Source organism: Chaetodon trifascialis, chromosome 10 (genome assembly GCF_039877785.1).
Source record: "Chaetodon trifascialis isolate fChaTrf1 chromosome 10, fChaTrf1.hap1, whole genome shotgun sequence".
In the NCBI taxonomy this organism is placed as follows: domain Eukaryota; kingdom Metazoa; phylum Chordata; class Actinopteri; order Chaetodontiformes; family Chaetodontidae; genus Chaetodon; species Chaetodon trifascialis.
Window position 1 is genome coordinate 22388697 of NC_092065.1, and position 14470 is coordinate 22403166.

Consider the following 14470-nt stretch of genomic DNA (forward strand, 5'->3'; position numbering starts at 1 on the left):
ATTCACTGTAAACCTTCACTGTGATGGGAATTGTTTAATATATTCACATTATATTGATCAAGCGATTCATTTGTTCATTTAAAAGATAAACAGTGCAAAATAACAATCATTATTATTCGTTCCAGCTTTAAATGACTGATTCAGTTACTGGTGGCTCACAAGCAGAACGCTAACACAGACTTACGTACTTACAGGATTTTTGCTTTCACAATCAAAATAAACTGTTGCACCAGCAGATGGCAGCAGGCCCAACAGGAGTGCTAACTGCTGGGGGATACGCTTCAGTCTTGTGGATACCCTAACTGGACCTTTGTGAAAACAGTGATGAGATGTAGGAAGAACACCAACACTGCGGTGTTGAAGAAAAGAGGAACAAACACTGCAACAATGTCATTCCAAACGTGCCTGGAGATTCTGAGAAACTCAGGAGAATTTTCAACAAACACCACATCCCTGTGTCAAAACTCAGCAATTGTACAACACCAAAGTTCTGCTTTTTCATCCCTCCTCGGGAGACTTAACAGCCATTCACATCCGACCTCATGTGACAACTCTGACTGTCATTTACAGCTTGCCCCAGGTGACTCCCACAACTCTTAATGACCTCAGTTACAACAGCAAGGAGCACAAGCAAACCAGGTGGTTTCAATGACCTTAATAACAACCCCATAGAGGTTAAATACCTGAGATGCCCCACCAGCCAGAACTGAAGAAACCCCTTGCTGAGGGCAAAGGTTTTCAAGTTTTGAAAAACCAAATCCAGTTGTCCTTGACTCAATCCTCCTTGGATAACCATGATGGACAATACAGGAAATTACTGTGTTGCAACCAGCAGAGAGTTTTTAGAGGCAAAAGCACCCTTCAGCCTAAAACTAACATCTAATATTAGTGTTTAAACTGTGGGATGTGAGCAGGGTGTCCTGAAAAATAGTACTTTGCTACCCACCACCCTTAGTTAAAATATATTCAAAACTGCTCACCATGTGCATGAGTATTACTTTTTTTCCTAGTGAGGCTACTTATCTTTGGTTTCTGTTGAACTTCTGTTGAACACTTTGAATTAATTATTGGGTTTTTCTTACATGTAAGGCATTAGATAACGCCCTCATTCATTCATTTCGAAATTTACTGAACATTCAGAGCTGTAATGTAAACATTTAATTGACAGTTAATGGACAGTTTTTACAAGCACAAAAGACCAACACAGCTTTAAGATAAATATTAATGGCATAATTCACAGTGAGTTCAGTAAATGAAAAACTAATCATCAGAAATAAGTAGCGCAAATATCAGCTCTTTAGAGCTCTTTAGATACAATGTGATTTGGATCTATAAAGAGATTAAAAAGGTGTCTGTGAACAAGTAGACTCAGTAACCGAAAGTTTCAGTCGGGCAGTCAGTCAGCCGTTCTAATTGGAGCAGAGAGGTCTTTCTACCAGTGAGGAATTGGGAGAGAGAGTCGTCCATGTTTGACCTGCAGTTAAGCAGGCACAGATCCCTCCACAGCCCGATGCACAACAGCTTTCGAATAAATACAAGCAGTATGGACACTGAGGAAGTGCAGGAGAGGATTCATGAGATGTTACATCATCAGGCCATGCCACTTTGCTATTGGCTGGCGGACTGAGCACATCATCAAGCTCCAGTGCTTGTCTTCTGAATTCTTCTCCTTCCCCACAGTCAACTGTCCAATCAGATGCTTGGTTGATTTCCTGGTCGTGTGAGTCTCAAACACAGAAACCATAATTTTACATTGTTGCAAGGGAAACTCAGGCAGGGAGAACATGAAGACCTCGTTGAAGACAGTCACCGGGCAGCGGGCCACTGCAGAGGTTTTTTGGTACCTCAGCTTGCACTGGTTGCACTGCACACTGATCCTGACGTACAGGGCTGCACAACAGAGAAGGCAAATTAGGGATTGTATGTTATAGTGTACGTGCATGACAGCTGTATGTGTATGGCTTTTTTTTTTTCTTTTAAAAAAAGCTGTTCATTATTTACCTGCATCAGAGCACATTTCAGTAAGGCGCATTCTGACCTTTAGCAGTCCAACCTCAAGCCTCTGAGAAGTAGGCAGAAACTTTAAAGACAGAAGCACCTCTCCTACAAGAACCTGTCCAGAAAGTGAGAGGATAAACACTCCAGCACAATACACATTTATGTACACTCTAAAGGCATGGTGACGTTTATTGCAGGCCGATAAACAACAGCAGTCAACAAGAAAAAAAATGCATGAGCACAAAAGAATACTGTCTATGAAATAATAGACACAACGTTAAAGTATTCATGTCCAAAAAAGGTTGATGTTGCCGATGAACTGAAATGATTGGCATCTTGATAATCAGTTAATTTGTTGATTGATTCATTTAGTTGTTCCAGTTTCATAATCAAGTACATGCACGATACATTACTCATTAAAGTGTACGCGGAGGAATGGCATTCTTTAATTCACCTCTGAGAAAAATGTTCTTTTTGATTGCATATGTGTGTGTTTGTATACATGTTGTCCTCCTGTACCTTCTGAGGTATCTGCAGATCTTCTTGGAGCTCCAGTGGGTAAGAGATGTTGAGCTGTCCGAGAGGAACCCTCACTTCTCCTAACACTGTGTTTCTGGAGTATTTATCAAAGTCCCTCACCTGAGAGGCACACAGACACATAACAGACAGACATTTTCTTACAGACTCACACATAAAAAACATTCCCTTTTTTCTACTTGGATACTGAGAGTGAGAGATGGGTTTGTGTACTGCAGGACCTCCATCCTGAGGTTTATATGATGAAGCTCCTTTGGCTCCTGTAGAATGCAGCTAAACTGATCTCCAAATAAAGGGTTACAGCTGCCTTTCACAATGCGGGTCTGCCACTCCTGCAGCACAGTCCACACTACAGGTGGCATCCCGGCGCCCTGAGAGTCACAGCAGTAAGCAAGCATAAGAGGAAAAAAGATCAGCTGTATGTTTCCCAAATAAGATGTTTTAGATTCTTTGAAAGGCACTGTCATGTGGTACCTAAAAGAGACAGAAGTACCTCTTCATCTGTACAGCCCTCCACTTCCACTTCTTCTGAACTTGTCCACATGAGACTTAGCTTAACAAATGGTTGGAGACTGTGCTTCTGACTGTGATCCTGTAGCCCCTCCACCTGCAACACGGTGACCACCAGCTGTGACTGCAGCTGGTCATAATAGATGGAGAAACGGAGCGATCCATCGACCTGGTACAAGAGGAAAGTCACCAATATCACCTTAATTCACTTAAATTCTCTACAAACATTCAAAGTCCCCAGAAGGTAAATTATAGACTCTGATGATCCCCTGATGTTTCCTTTTGCGCCATCATTAGATTAAAATGTTTATTTGTCCAATACTTTATGACCAAATACCCACAAAAGTAATTACATTTCCACCATCCTCAGCTATTTTTTGTGTTTGGTGAGAATTAGTTAATGTTAGCATGCTAACATGCTAAATTAAGATGGTGAACCTGGTAAATATAACCTGCTACACATCAGTATGTTAGCGTGCTAATTTAAGCATTTAGCTCAAATCACAGATGTGCCTAACCTCCCACAGATGTGCCTAACCTCCCCAACACTGTGTGGGTGTTTGTCAGACACAAGAGTCTGATGACAATCCTGTTATACAGTCTGCACAAACTACATAGCGCACTGAGTGGGAAATAGGTCTTAGGATGCACAAAGGTCACTTAAAGGTCCAGCGTGTAGGACTTAGGGGGATCTAATGACAGGAATTGAATATAATGTTCATAAGACTGTTTTCTTTAGTGTAGAATTGTATACTAAGGGTTTGACAATAAGAAACATGTGTGAGTCCAGCAAGTTGCACCACCTGTTCCACGGAGTCTACCATGTTGCACTGCCATGTTTCTACAGTAGCCTAGAACGGACAAACTAAACACAGGATTTTGCATTTTGCGGTTAACATAGGTTCTCCTTCACACTTAAAAAGTTAGGGGTGTGGGGAGGGGTATTCAGTCAGTTGTAATCTGCAGCCTCACGGCTAGATGGTGCTTTAATGTGTGAGAAATATCCCTTCACTCAAACACAGTCGTGGGAGCCTTGATTAGCTTTAGAGGATAAGACATGCATAAGCCATTATATGAAGAGAACAACAAAAAAAAAGAAAAGTAATTGGAACTGCAAGCTTGTCATGTGACAACAGGAATATAGAGAAATGCCTGTTACCTTTTTAACACTGGCCTCTTCCCCCATTTGTCTGTCTGTCAGTCTGGATTCTGGCGCGGGAAACGAGGCCTGAGACAGACAGCGACTCAGCCTGTGGGCCTCTGTGTTGACCTCCTCCACCTGGGAGGCGTGAAGACATACAGCACACATTTCTATCAGTGGTGTTTTTATTAACAACTACAGCTCCTCCAGCCTTTATTTGACTTGTGACAAGACCCAGTTCTCCTTTGTTTAAACAAATGTGCTCATAAAAGCTGTATGTGCATACACAATCTTGCCTATTTGAAGCATCTCCACGTACAGGGTCGAGACAAAATAACAGGAACACCTAACAATATAACTATATCTTTAAAAATATAGAAAATTAAAATATTTGAGGAACTTTAAGTGTTGAAATGTCATTGAAATTGTATCAAATAGGTGTTCAACATCATTTGTAAGTCTGTAGCCTGTGTTCCTATTATTTTGTCCAACCCTAAACCCCAACCCGTTTTTTAATCTCACCCCGATGGCAGCGCAGTCCTTGTCCTAGTTTTTCATCCAACTCCAGTAAAAAAGGACTGACTGTTTTCAAACTCAGCAGGACTTTTATTGACACACAAGTCATGTGGTAGGAAGGAAGCAGTAGACTACCCGAATGTGACCGAGTTCTCAAACACAGCTCACATGTCGGAGAGCTTAACATCACAGACAGCTCCGCTAACCTGACTCCTCTGGCAGGTATCCTGTAATATGATAGTGCTGTTAAACACATCCATGTCAGGACAGAAATTTGTACTACAGACTTTTATTCTCACCTGTGTGGCACGTGGTGTTTGAAGTCCTGCTGTTTTTTAAATATTCAGAAACAAATTGAATTTGCTGAATTGTTTATATATAAATACGCAGAACACACCCTGAGTTTATCTACATTTTCCAGGAAGAGGACCTTGAGTCTGTGTTTTGTTTGAAGCTGTCATTCCTGAAAACATTGTCCATTTCTCTCAGTGCTCTGCTACTGACTGATCTTTCTATTTTTCAAATTGTCAACACTTTTTTTTAATCAAAGCATTTCTAACCTTACACCACCTTTTGTAATGACCTTGCTGTCACAATAACACAAACCAACCACATTTTAAATTCAGACCCCCTTAACAAGCTAGTCGTGCATGTAAAGGCATTAGTGCTTGCAGATAGTATTTGATAGTATTTGATTTCCACACATTTGGATTTCCAACGCACATATTAACCTGCTGAACGATATAGTTATGGTTTTTTAAGCTACCATTGATTGAGCTGGCTTGAAACTGAATGTGACTGTTAAACTGATGACTGTCCTCTGAGTGTCAACTGAGAGGAGGCAGCATCCTCCAAAGGTTGCCAACAGTAGCTCTGCTTCAGTTTTGACTTAGTCAAACAAAGACTTCAAACATCTATAGATTTGTTAAGAAATCTGATCACAGCCCAAAAAAATGATTTTTTTTTTCGATATACACACATCTCAAATATATGATGCCTTACCCCCTCCCCTCTTACCCTTGTACTTGGAGCTCCTGAGTAGTTTCCTGCTGTTCTTGACTTTTTATCCGAGTACAGCAGATCACTGTTCACTACAGAAAAAACCAGACACATGTTTGCATTTGGTTATCGCTTTCCTGGTCAGACAACCAGTATCAATATGTGCTGCATTGTAATCTAATCCCTTCTAACCATTGTCTTGCTGGGTGTGTGTGGTGTGTGTCTGTGTGCAGCATCTGAAGGCCTGCCATGCCAAGATGCCCAGCGCCAGCAGAAGAAGAGTGACGGAGATGCCCAGGATGCAGTACTTGACCGAGTCTGAGAACGGCATCCTCAGGTCTCCAGCAGCCAACTGCAGGCCCTGTGGGGCCGGGTAGTCCATCTGCATCACCATGACTCTCCACCTCCATGTGGACTACAGACCTCTGCAACACAGGAGGACAGACCATGTGAGCAGGGCTATACTGTAGAGTATAGAGCTCTGGGCCACATAATGGACCCTTTGGCAGCCATACTGAAGGTTCAACCACAGGGCAGCACTAATATAAGAGCATTTCTGCTCGTTAGTTAATTGCAGTATTTGAGCATATGCACGTTTACCAACCAGCTACTCCAGTAGTTTACATGCCAAATGTATGAATAGATTCTCAACACACTGCTGTGAGTCTAGACGATGTGTGAAGTTTCTGATTCTATGAAACATCCCTCTTCTTTAATTCTAACTGACCTGAAGACCAAAAAAGTAATGAAAGAAGCTACAGCTGAAGCCATAAGACAATTAGATGTTTTAGGCGATCAACAACAAAAAAAAAAGATGCGTATGACTTGTAGATTCTAGTTCCTCATATGTGAGAACTGCTGCTTTTTAATTTAATTTTATTTTTATCACTGTTAACTGAACATCTTTTGTAATTTTGTAGTGACAAAGCAACAAATTCAAAAATGTCAGCTTGGGCTCTGGGAAACTCACAAGCATTGTTGACTATATTCAAAATGGCACACTGGCAGTCTGAGTCTTAAATACCAATGTTGCATTAATAAATCATTTTTGATGTCACAATAGGAAAAGCACTGCTTTAAATTAATGATGGCTGAATTCCATTTTGCTGCTTCAGTTTCAGAGCCCTGCTATTTATGTTGGCTCAATGTCACACTGCCATCGCTTACTGGGACAGTTGAGGTGAATGGAGCGCTGTTAATGTTATTAGTGACACGTTGTGCTTTTAGGCCTGCTGGACATGCAGCACAAGACTGAGCACTGGATTGACCACAGCTTGAGGTAGGATTTAGAAAAGCAAATCAACTTGTATAAATGTTCATTTTGAGCAATATTCAGTTTCACAACCTTCTTTAATTGTCCATCCATCCATTTTCTATTTTCTATTCATTTTCTAAAAATTGATTTATTATTTATTCCGTTGGTACCCCTTATACGTTTACATATCCCAAACGAATAGCACAGACACGAAATGTATGTGATTTGCACAACTGATTGGGTCAAAACGTCCGTGCGCCTGCTCACTTCTCTGGCATGGTCAGAGAGACATTATTATCTCCTATCAGAGGCAGTTTAGTAAAATAGCACTTGTCCTGCTCACGCTTCATGCAAAACAAGACGAACGTTGAGGAAAAACTTCCAATGATGTAACAATTAAAACAAACACAAACCAGTTTGGCTATTGTACAATGCTGCACAAATGAGCTTGAAATGAATGGTAAAGCAAAAAGTCTCTTCTCGATGTGTGCAGGCCTTCTGTAGCTGAACCAATACATAATCACATGAAGGATACAGAAACATTTACCTGTAGTAAGTAATGAAAACTCTACTCATCTTCCTGTGCTATAAATCCATGCTGAGCTCTTAAAATTTCAGAAACTTTTCCTCCTGTTGTTGGCTCTGTCGGCTCTCTTCCTCTGTCCTCTCTCCACACATGCACACACACAGAGACCACATGACTTGCTGCATACCGTTGTGGGCAAACTGGTTTGATTACATTTAAATGAGTGCATCACCAGCTCTCTACCATGTAAAAATTCCTCCCAGGGCTGCTTGTGAAAAGTTCAGGTCAAACAACTTCTGCAAACAGAACAGGGGATTAAAACGTGTCAAATCATTGCTCATGCTGTTGCTGCGAGGAAGCACGAGAGCAGCTGCTCTGTCACTGAATCCTGCCTAAGCTGTCATGTTTCTCGACTACACACCATCATCTACTTTCTATTGCACATTTAAATAACAATTATATCCAATATTTTCAGTTCCCAAGCTGTTGAGTGTACTTTCAATGGATACATCTGATGTGTTCGTTTTCTAAGTTGCATGTTCAGCTTCTGCTCTGCTCTGTTCAGTGGCAGCTCGGCTTTATCATCTAACTGTACCCAAACCAGCTGTAGTTACAGGTGCTGTAAACTGACACTGATAAGGAACACTCGCCTCTCTTACTATTGTTACAACTACGACTGGGCCATGCCGTTAAATGACATTTGTCCTGAAGCTTTTCATTGTTGACATTATCTTTCAGACTCATCACCTGCCTGCTGAAAGAGACACACACAATGGGAAAGAGGAATGTGCCTACAATAGGCCTGCAGTGCAGAGTCACCCTGCTGAAAACAAAAGTTACGAAACAACCTAAACTCGCAATTCCAAGAAACTTCCTTGTTTGATAAGAAAGAATGTCCCTCTAACACTGCCACTAGAAGATCATCTCAGTTCATCACAACAGCAACTACAAGGCTGACGACATGAAGCATCTCCTTATTGAACTCCTTCACTGGAACACACACTCTTGCACAGTCAAACTTTTATGACTGTTTCGCAACAAGAAAGTCAAATGCTAGAAAAAGTCTAAAAAAAAAAAAAAAAAAAGACATTTCTATGTTTATTTACACAGCAGCATCAAATAGTATACATATGGTAAACAAATGTATTTTACATACAGTATACAGATTCTACTTTAATACTGTAAACTGACGGAAACATACAATTCAGAACAGATAAACGTTTCTAACACTCTAATGTAGTTGCACACAGTTCGAAGCGCATTTTGAACGGTTCATTGATATACTATTTGTTTCCAATTTCTCCTATGCAGACATATTACAAATGTGTTTCCTGTATTGTCATTTATTGCTTTTTACACCAGCACCTGCTTAAGGGTGCCCACAGGAGTTGTTGAAAAACACATTGAAGAATTTCCCAAATTGGGATCAATAAAGTTTAAGTCTGTCCAATAAACATGTACATGTGCTTACAACTACACAGTAATGTGTTCTAAACCTTTTATTCAATGTTTATATGAATGCTAAGAAAGACTGTAAAGTGTTGACATGTGTTAAAATACAGGAGAGCATCGTTATTGCTTTTCAGGGTAGCACTGAATAGAACAATTGTGTGGCATTGACCAAAAACAAAGGCTTGTCTGGGTTGTCTGATTTTGAGTCTATCAAATTAAAGAAATTGAACTTTCCCTGGTTCCATGTAAACGCAGCTTAGCTACATGTTTTTGGAACATGTTAGGCATGTAGGGCTGCACTGGCCTAAGTGCCACAGCACAGAGCATACCCTGCCCATCGACAGTACTTCTGAACCCTTTAATGTAATCTCCTTCCTAGAAATTGAATACTGTTGCGCTCCTATCATGAAGCCGTGTTTAGATAAATATGCATGACTCTTCCATTAAAAGGTAGAGCTTGATTAAGATTTAACAAGTTGCACTCTGAGTCACTGATATGTTCATGTTTGCATAGCTGAAGTTAATCAGACTGAATAAACAGCCATTAGACTCAGTAAGTGGCCCTTACAATCATTCTTCTTATTGCTCTGATGATCTGGGTCACCAAGGCAACACTTCTCCTGTAAAGTTCAGAAACGACCCATGATCCTTTGCAGACAGTCCACCAATCACAGACAAGATGGAAGAAACGCTCTCCTCTGAACTCAGTGGAGCCTAGAATGACACAGATAAACACAAAAAATATATTTAGGCACACTGCTAAGACATTTGAAAACAATAATCCATAATCCAACACATGACACAGAGCTCTAAATGTGACGGAAATATAAAATGTGCAACAGCTCATGAATGTAAAAGAGCATCTAACAGCTGATTTCTTTTGGTCAAGTGTGTTCTCTAAAACAATCTTTCTCACAAACATAAACAAAAAAGGCTGCAGAGTATGCAGTGCTAATCACAGCTCCTTAAGAGTTGGACCTTACCTCAGACCCCCCCATGTCAGTGCGGACCCAGCCAGGGTGTATAGCCATACAGAGAATCCCATCAGGCTCAAGGTCAACAGCCATACAGCGACTCACCATGTTCAGGGCACTCTGAGACAGCAAAGCAAAAACAAACTAGGATGCAACACAAGGTTTATTTGCTGTGTGCTATTTGTAACAGCCTGAGCTCTCTTTCTGTAGCCAGTCTCGCATTTTCATGAACCGGTATTAAGTAAATGCATTCATCCCATGGCAACAATACCTTGGAAGTCCTGTAGGGGTACCATTTGAAGTTGTTGGCCCGTTCCCCCCAGTTAAGCTCCACAGAGCCCAGCAGAGACGTCATGTTAATGACTGCAGCCCGCTGGATGCCCATGCTCCCTGCACCACCTGCTCCTCCTCTGGACGCAGCTTGCTTCAACAGAGGCAGGAAGGCCTGGCAGAGGCAGGAAACAGGGAAAAAAAAAAAAAAAGCATTACAGCTGAAGCTGGAATCAACGTCTTGTGTAGGTGACAGACCTGCAATTAGTGTTGACAAGGAAGCTGTCACTCATCCTGCATAATTGTGAGAATCACCATGGTGTGTGTGAGTTTGATAAATAATTACATTCATATTTAAGGATTTTATTAACACAATTGATACTGCAAACAATACAAAATATTAATAACATAACCACACCTGTACACACAGTAGAGCAATAAGTAGAGCCCAAATCTAGACATGCAAATGATTTTAGCATTAAATCTTCTGTTTTTAACAAACTCTGGAACATTTCCAGTCAGACTAAAACACATTTTACACCGTCCAGCGTGTGGGGAGGCATAAAACAGTGCCCTCTGGTGGCAGTATGCCCAACTTACACTCTGCACTGCATTATACTGACAGACGTCTCAATTACTTTGTCCACTCATTTTATATCAATGACAATCATCTGTACAGCGCAATACAGTTCGACAGCCCCACAAACTTCATCCTCCAAAACGCTCACAAAGTTGAATCAACATCTCTCAACAAAAACTGAACATTATAACCTCCATGAAGGGAGAATTTATTACAGGACTGTTGTATTTTAGACTGCAGTAGTTTTAGCTAGATGTACCTAATAAACTGGCAACTGAGCGAATCCAGTGATGCCTTAATATTCCAGTGTTTCATTAATCTGACAACCTTCATGATATTGATAATATTTTAGCAGATGCAGATTCAATCCAGAGTTTTAGATCTCTTGTGTTCCATTGCTCCATCAGGCTTTTACGATACTGCTAAATACATTAGTAGTTGTATAAGTCTGTATTAATCTTTTTGTTTCAACTTGTTTGCCTTTGTTTTGAAATCTGCAGTTAAAAAATAAAATAAATAAAGACAATATTCATCATCTCCATCCAGCAAAAAAGGGGGATCAATGAACCTCTGTGGCAAAATAAATGGGCAATAAGGAAGAACGACAATTTGTAACTCTCTACAGACTTTTCCACACCAGGAAAGCTGGTTATGGCATTTCTGGACATAATTCATACTAATTAGAGCTTCAACTAATGGTTATTTCCATGATGGATTCATTTGATTATTCCTCACATACTCCATTAACGATTTAGTTTTAAAATAGTGAAAATGCACACAATAATTTTCCAAAACCCATCTTCAAATAGCCTTTTCTGTTGAACCAACAGTCCAAAAGCTAAAAAAATATAATATAATGTTATTGTATTGACAAAAAAGCAGAAAATCCTCAAATGTGAGATGCTAAAAACATCAAATGTATGGCTTTTTTTTTTTAAACTGAAGCATCGATTATGGATTATCAAAATAGCTGCTTTTCGAATTCAATTCAATTTTATTTGTATAGCGCCAAATCACAACAGAAGTTGTCTCAGGACACTTTCCATATAGAGCTGGTACAGACCAAGCTCTTTTATCTACAAACAAACCAACAATTCCCCCATGAGCAAGCACTTGGCGACAGTGGCGAGGAAAAACTTCTTTGATGGACAGAAAATTCATTTTCTGTCCATCAATTAATCAAATAACAAACTACTGCTTTCACTTCTGATGTGAATGAGGTGTTAAAATCAGAAAAGCCTGAGCCCATCGACAACGGCACAGGTTTGTGCTTTAAGTGATTCATTGTGTACTTCCCACCATCTTTACACACTCTGCAGCGCGGCCTTGTTCTTTCAGAGACCGTCCTTCAATTGCAGCAAACTGTGTGTCAGCAAGCATCTGCCCTGCTGACATGTTCTTGATCAGCGCCTGAATCTTTCCCAGCACAGGATGCTGCTCTGTAGTCCGCTCTGTTCTCTGAGGCGAACTGAATCCAGACTTTTAATTAATATGTATGAAATGCAGTCGGCCCTGGGCGAAGGAGTTTTTGTTACTTCTGTCCATCAAGGTCACCCCTTTGTTTTAGTTTGCAGCATTCAAGAAATGAACCACTCCTGGCTCCTGTGACTGAAGAAAACACAAGCGTGGCCTCACAAAAACAACATTTTTTTGTCACTAACTAGCTGTCATTTGGACAGAAAACACAAAATCTGATAATGAGCATTACCTTGGTGATCATTAGAGGAGCCACAGCATTAGTGTGGAAGTTTTCTATCATCTTCTCTGCAGTGACGGTGTGAAAGTCGGCCACCACGTTGATCCCTGCATTGTTGATCAGGCAGTTCAGACCCTCTTGTTGTACCAGCTGGCCCACCTCTTCTGCAGACTTCTCAATACTGTCCTGGTTCAGGACATCTGGTAGAGATACACATCAACACTGTGAGTCACCAAAACAAACAAAAATCAATACACACGGAAGAAAACACAAGTTGAGCATTACCATAAGTAAAATTAAGTCATTAATAAACCATGTAAAACTTCAAGTAGTCGTGCTGTACAATGTTGGCTGGTAAACCTTTAGTCATTTTTGTTTGTGGATTAACATGAAAGATTGATTATTTATGTTGATGACCATACGTGAATTTAAAATGATGAATTCATCTAACAAAGTGTTTATGTTCCAGACATACAAAAAAAAAAAAAGCTTATCTATTTTTCTATATTACAACATTTGTTCTCGACCATTGCTCTTCTCGGTCTTACCCAAAGTGATAATGTGGATGTTGGGATGCTTCTGTGCCAGCTCCTGAAGTTTCTGGAGGTTAAAAGTAAATCATGTCAGTGTTCGGCCGCAGTGAGGCAACAATGGCGCCCCTCGTTATGTAGGTCGACCCAGCGTCGAGCAGAACCAGCTTACTCCTCTGTGCAAAGACTTAAAGCACTACGGGTTGTTCAGATATGGCTACAGGACAGCTAGCTTGAAAGCTACCCTCCGTGACGTTAGGTGCTGGGGTTTACCTGCGCGCTCGCTGGCTGTCGGGTCGCGGCTATGATCTTGTCCGGTGAGAAACCTCCACTCGCCAGGCTCTCGACTATCTGCAGCCCGAGCCCTCGGCTGGCTCCCGTCACCAGCACAGAGCCGCAGTTTTTGAAATTCATGACACCACTCATTGCTAATGCTACCTGTCACAAACGTCGGACTCGGCGGCCCGGTGGGTGAGCTCTCTATCCACACAGCTCTCGTGACCGGGTTTTGCTAAATCTGCAGTTGTCACGCGACTCCTCCGGTAGGTGGGGGGATTACTCCACTTGACCAGAACAAACCAAAGCCTTTACAAGAGCGAGGAAGTTCAGCAGAGACTAGAAACTGTCCCGTTGTTAGGGTTGTTAGAGAGATAGTTTGTAACGATTAGGTAGCAGGAAGTGAGCTTAAACAGTCACACAGAAAAGAGTCTTTAAAAGAAATCCAGCGGGCCCAGGACGTGTTCGTTCAGAACTTCCCATAATTCATTGCTGGTGTAACTACCCGACACAGCTGTGTTTGGAGCGGATTCATCTTTAGTAAAGACTCTTTGGTTGGAACATACAAACAGACAAATGGAAATCAAGATGCAGGGGGGCGTGAAAAGGTGACTGGATGTGTCTGCCTAGACCGTAAAACAATACTCATATTGTATAAGATATATATTATGACATGAAAACAAATCAAAATGTTTTAAAATCCTGAAGCATAAGCAAAATTTATGCACAAGGATCTACATTTTATTACCGCTTGGCTTAATGAGGCAGAAAATATGAAAGATACATGAAATTACAAAATAAAACAATTGAATGTTTTGTAAGTTTTCTGAGGAGTTACATACAGTGGAATAATTTGTGCTGTGATACAACATATGAAAGAGCCATTATGGCAGTGATAGCACTGCACCAAGTTACAGTAAACCTTCAGTTGCTGTTATATAACATACCTTTAGGAGTGCTAAATGACAATGCTTGTTTAGATGGTAAAACCAGCAGCTGTTTTAATGGTTTGCATGATGTGTTTGCTTCCACTTTTTGTTCTGGATCAAATTACTTGACGAAATGAAGCAAATGTTTAACAGCATTAAATTAATTACATTTTCCTGATCCATTTGACATGTTGATGGGAAAGTCTGGCTCTCACGAATAGTAATTTTGCAAAGGGGAGAAGGGATACGCTGTTTGCTTTTGCATTCAGTTTGTTTTCAAA

At 40.7% G+C, this 14470-nt stretch overlaps 2 protein-coding genes across 4 annotated transcripts; both read right to left on the reverse strand.

The window, feature by feature from the left end:
- Window positions 1-244: 244 nt before the first annotated feature.
- syt19 (synaptotagmin XIX) lies at window positions 245-7607 on the reverse strand. Of its 3 annotated transcripts, XM_070972516.1 has the most exons (9): window positions 7504-7607; window positions 5894-6126; window positions 5720-5793; window positions 4205-4324; window positions 3029-3214; window positions 2757-2906; window positions 2518-2637; window positions 2002-2113; window positions 245-1890 (listed from the first exon to the last, which is right to left on the reverse strand). In XM_070972516.1, the coding sequence occupies exons 2-9, from the start codon at window positions 6093-6095 to the stop codon at window positions 1583-1585; spliced, it is 1272 nt and encodes a 423-aa protein (XP_070828617.1). In that variant the 5' UTR covers window positions 6096-6126; window positions 7504-7607; the 3' UTR covers window positions 245-1582. The 3 variants fall into 3 exon arrangements, with proteins under 3 accessions (XP_070828617.1, XP_070828618.1, XP_070828616.1); XM_070972517.1 differs by lacking the exon at window positions 7504-7607 and having other exon boundaries at window positions 3029-3142; window positions 5894-6390; XM_070972515.1 differs by lacking the exon at window positions 7504-7607 and having other exon boundaries at window positions 5894-6390.
- A 959-nt stretch (window positions 7608-8566) lies between these two features.
- LOC139337626 (C-signal) lies at window positions 8567-13694 on the reverse strand. The gene is made up of 6 exons (XM_070972309.1): window positions 13258-13694; window positions 13003-13054; window positions 12467-12654; window positions 10180-10353; window positions 9918-10028; window positions 8567-9648 (listed from the first exon to the last, which is right to left on the reverse strand). The coding sequence occupies exons 1-6, from the start codon at window positions 13408-13410 to the stop codon at window positions 9535-9537; spliced, it is 792 nt and encodes a 263-aa protein (XP_070828410.1). The 5' UTR covers window positions 13411-13694; the 3' UTR covers window positions 8567-9534.
- Window positions 13695-14470: the final 776 nt, after the last annotated feature.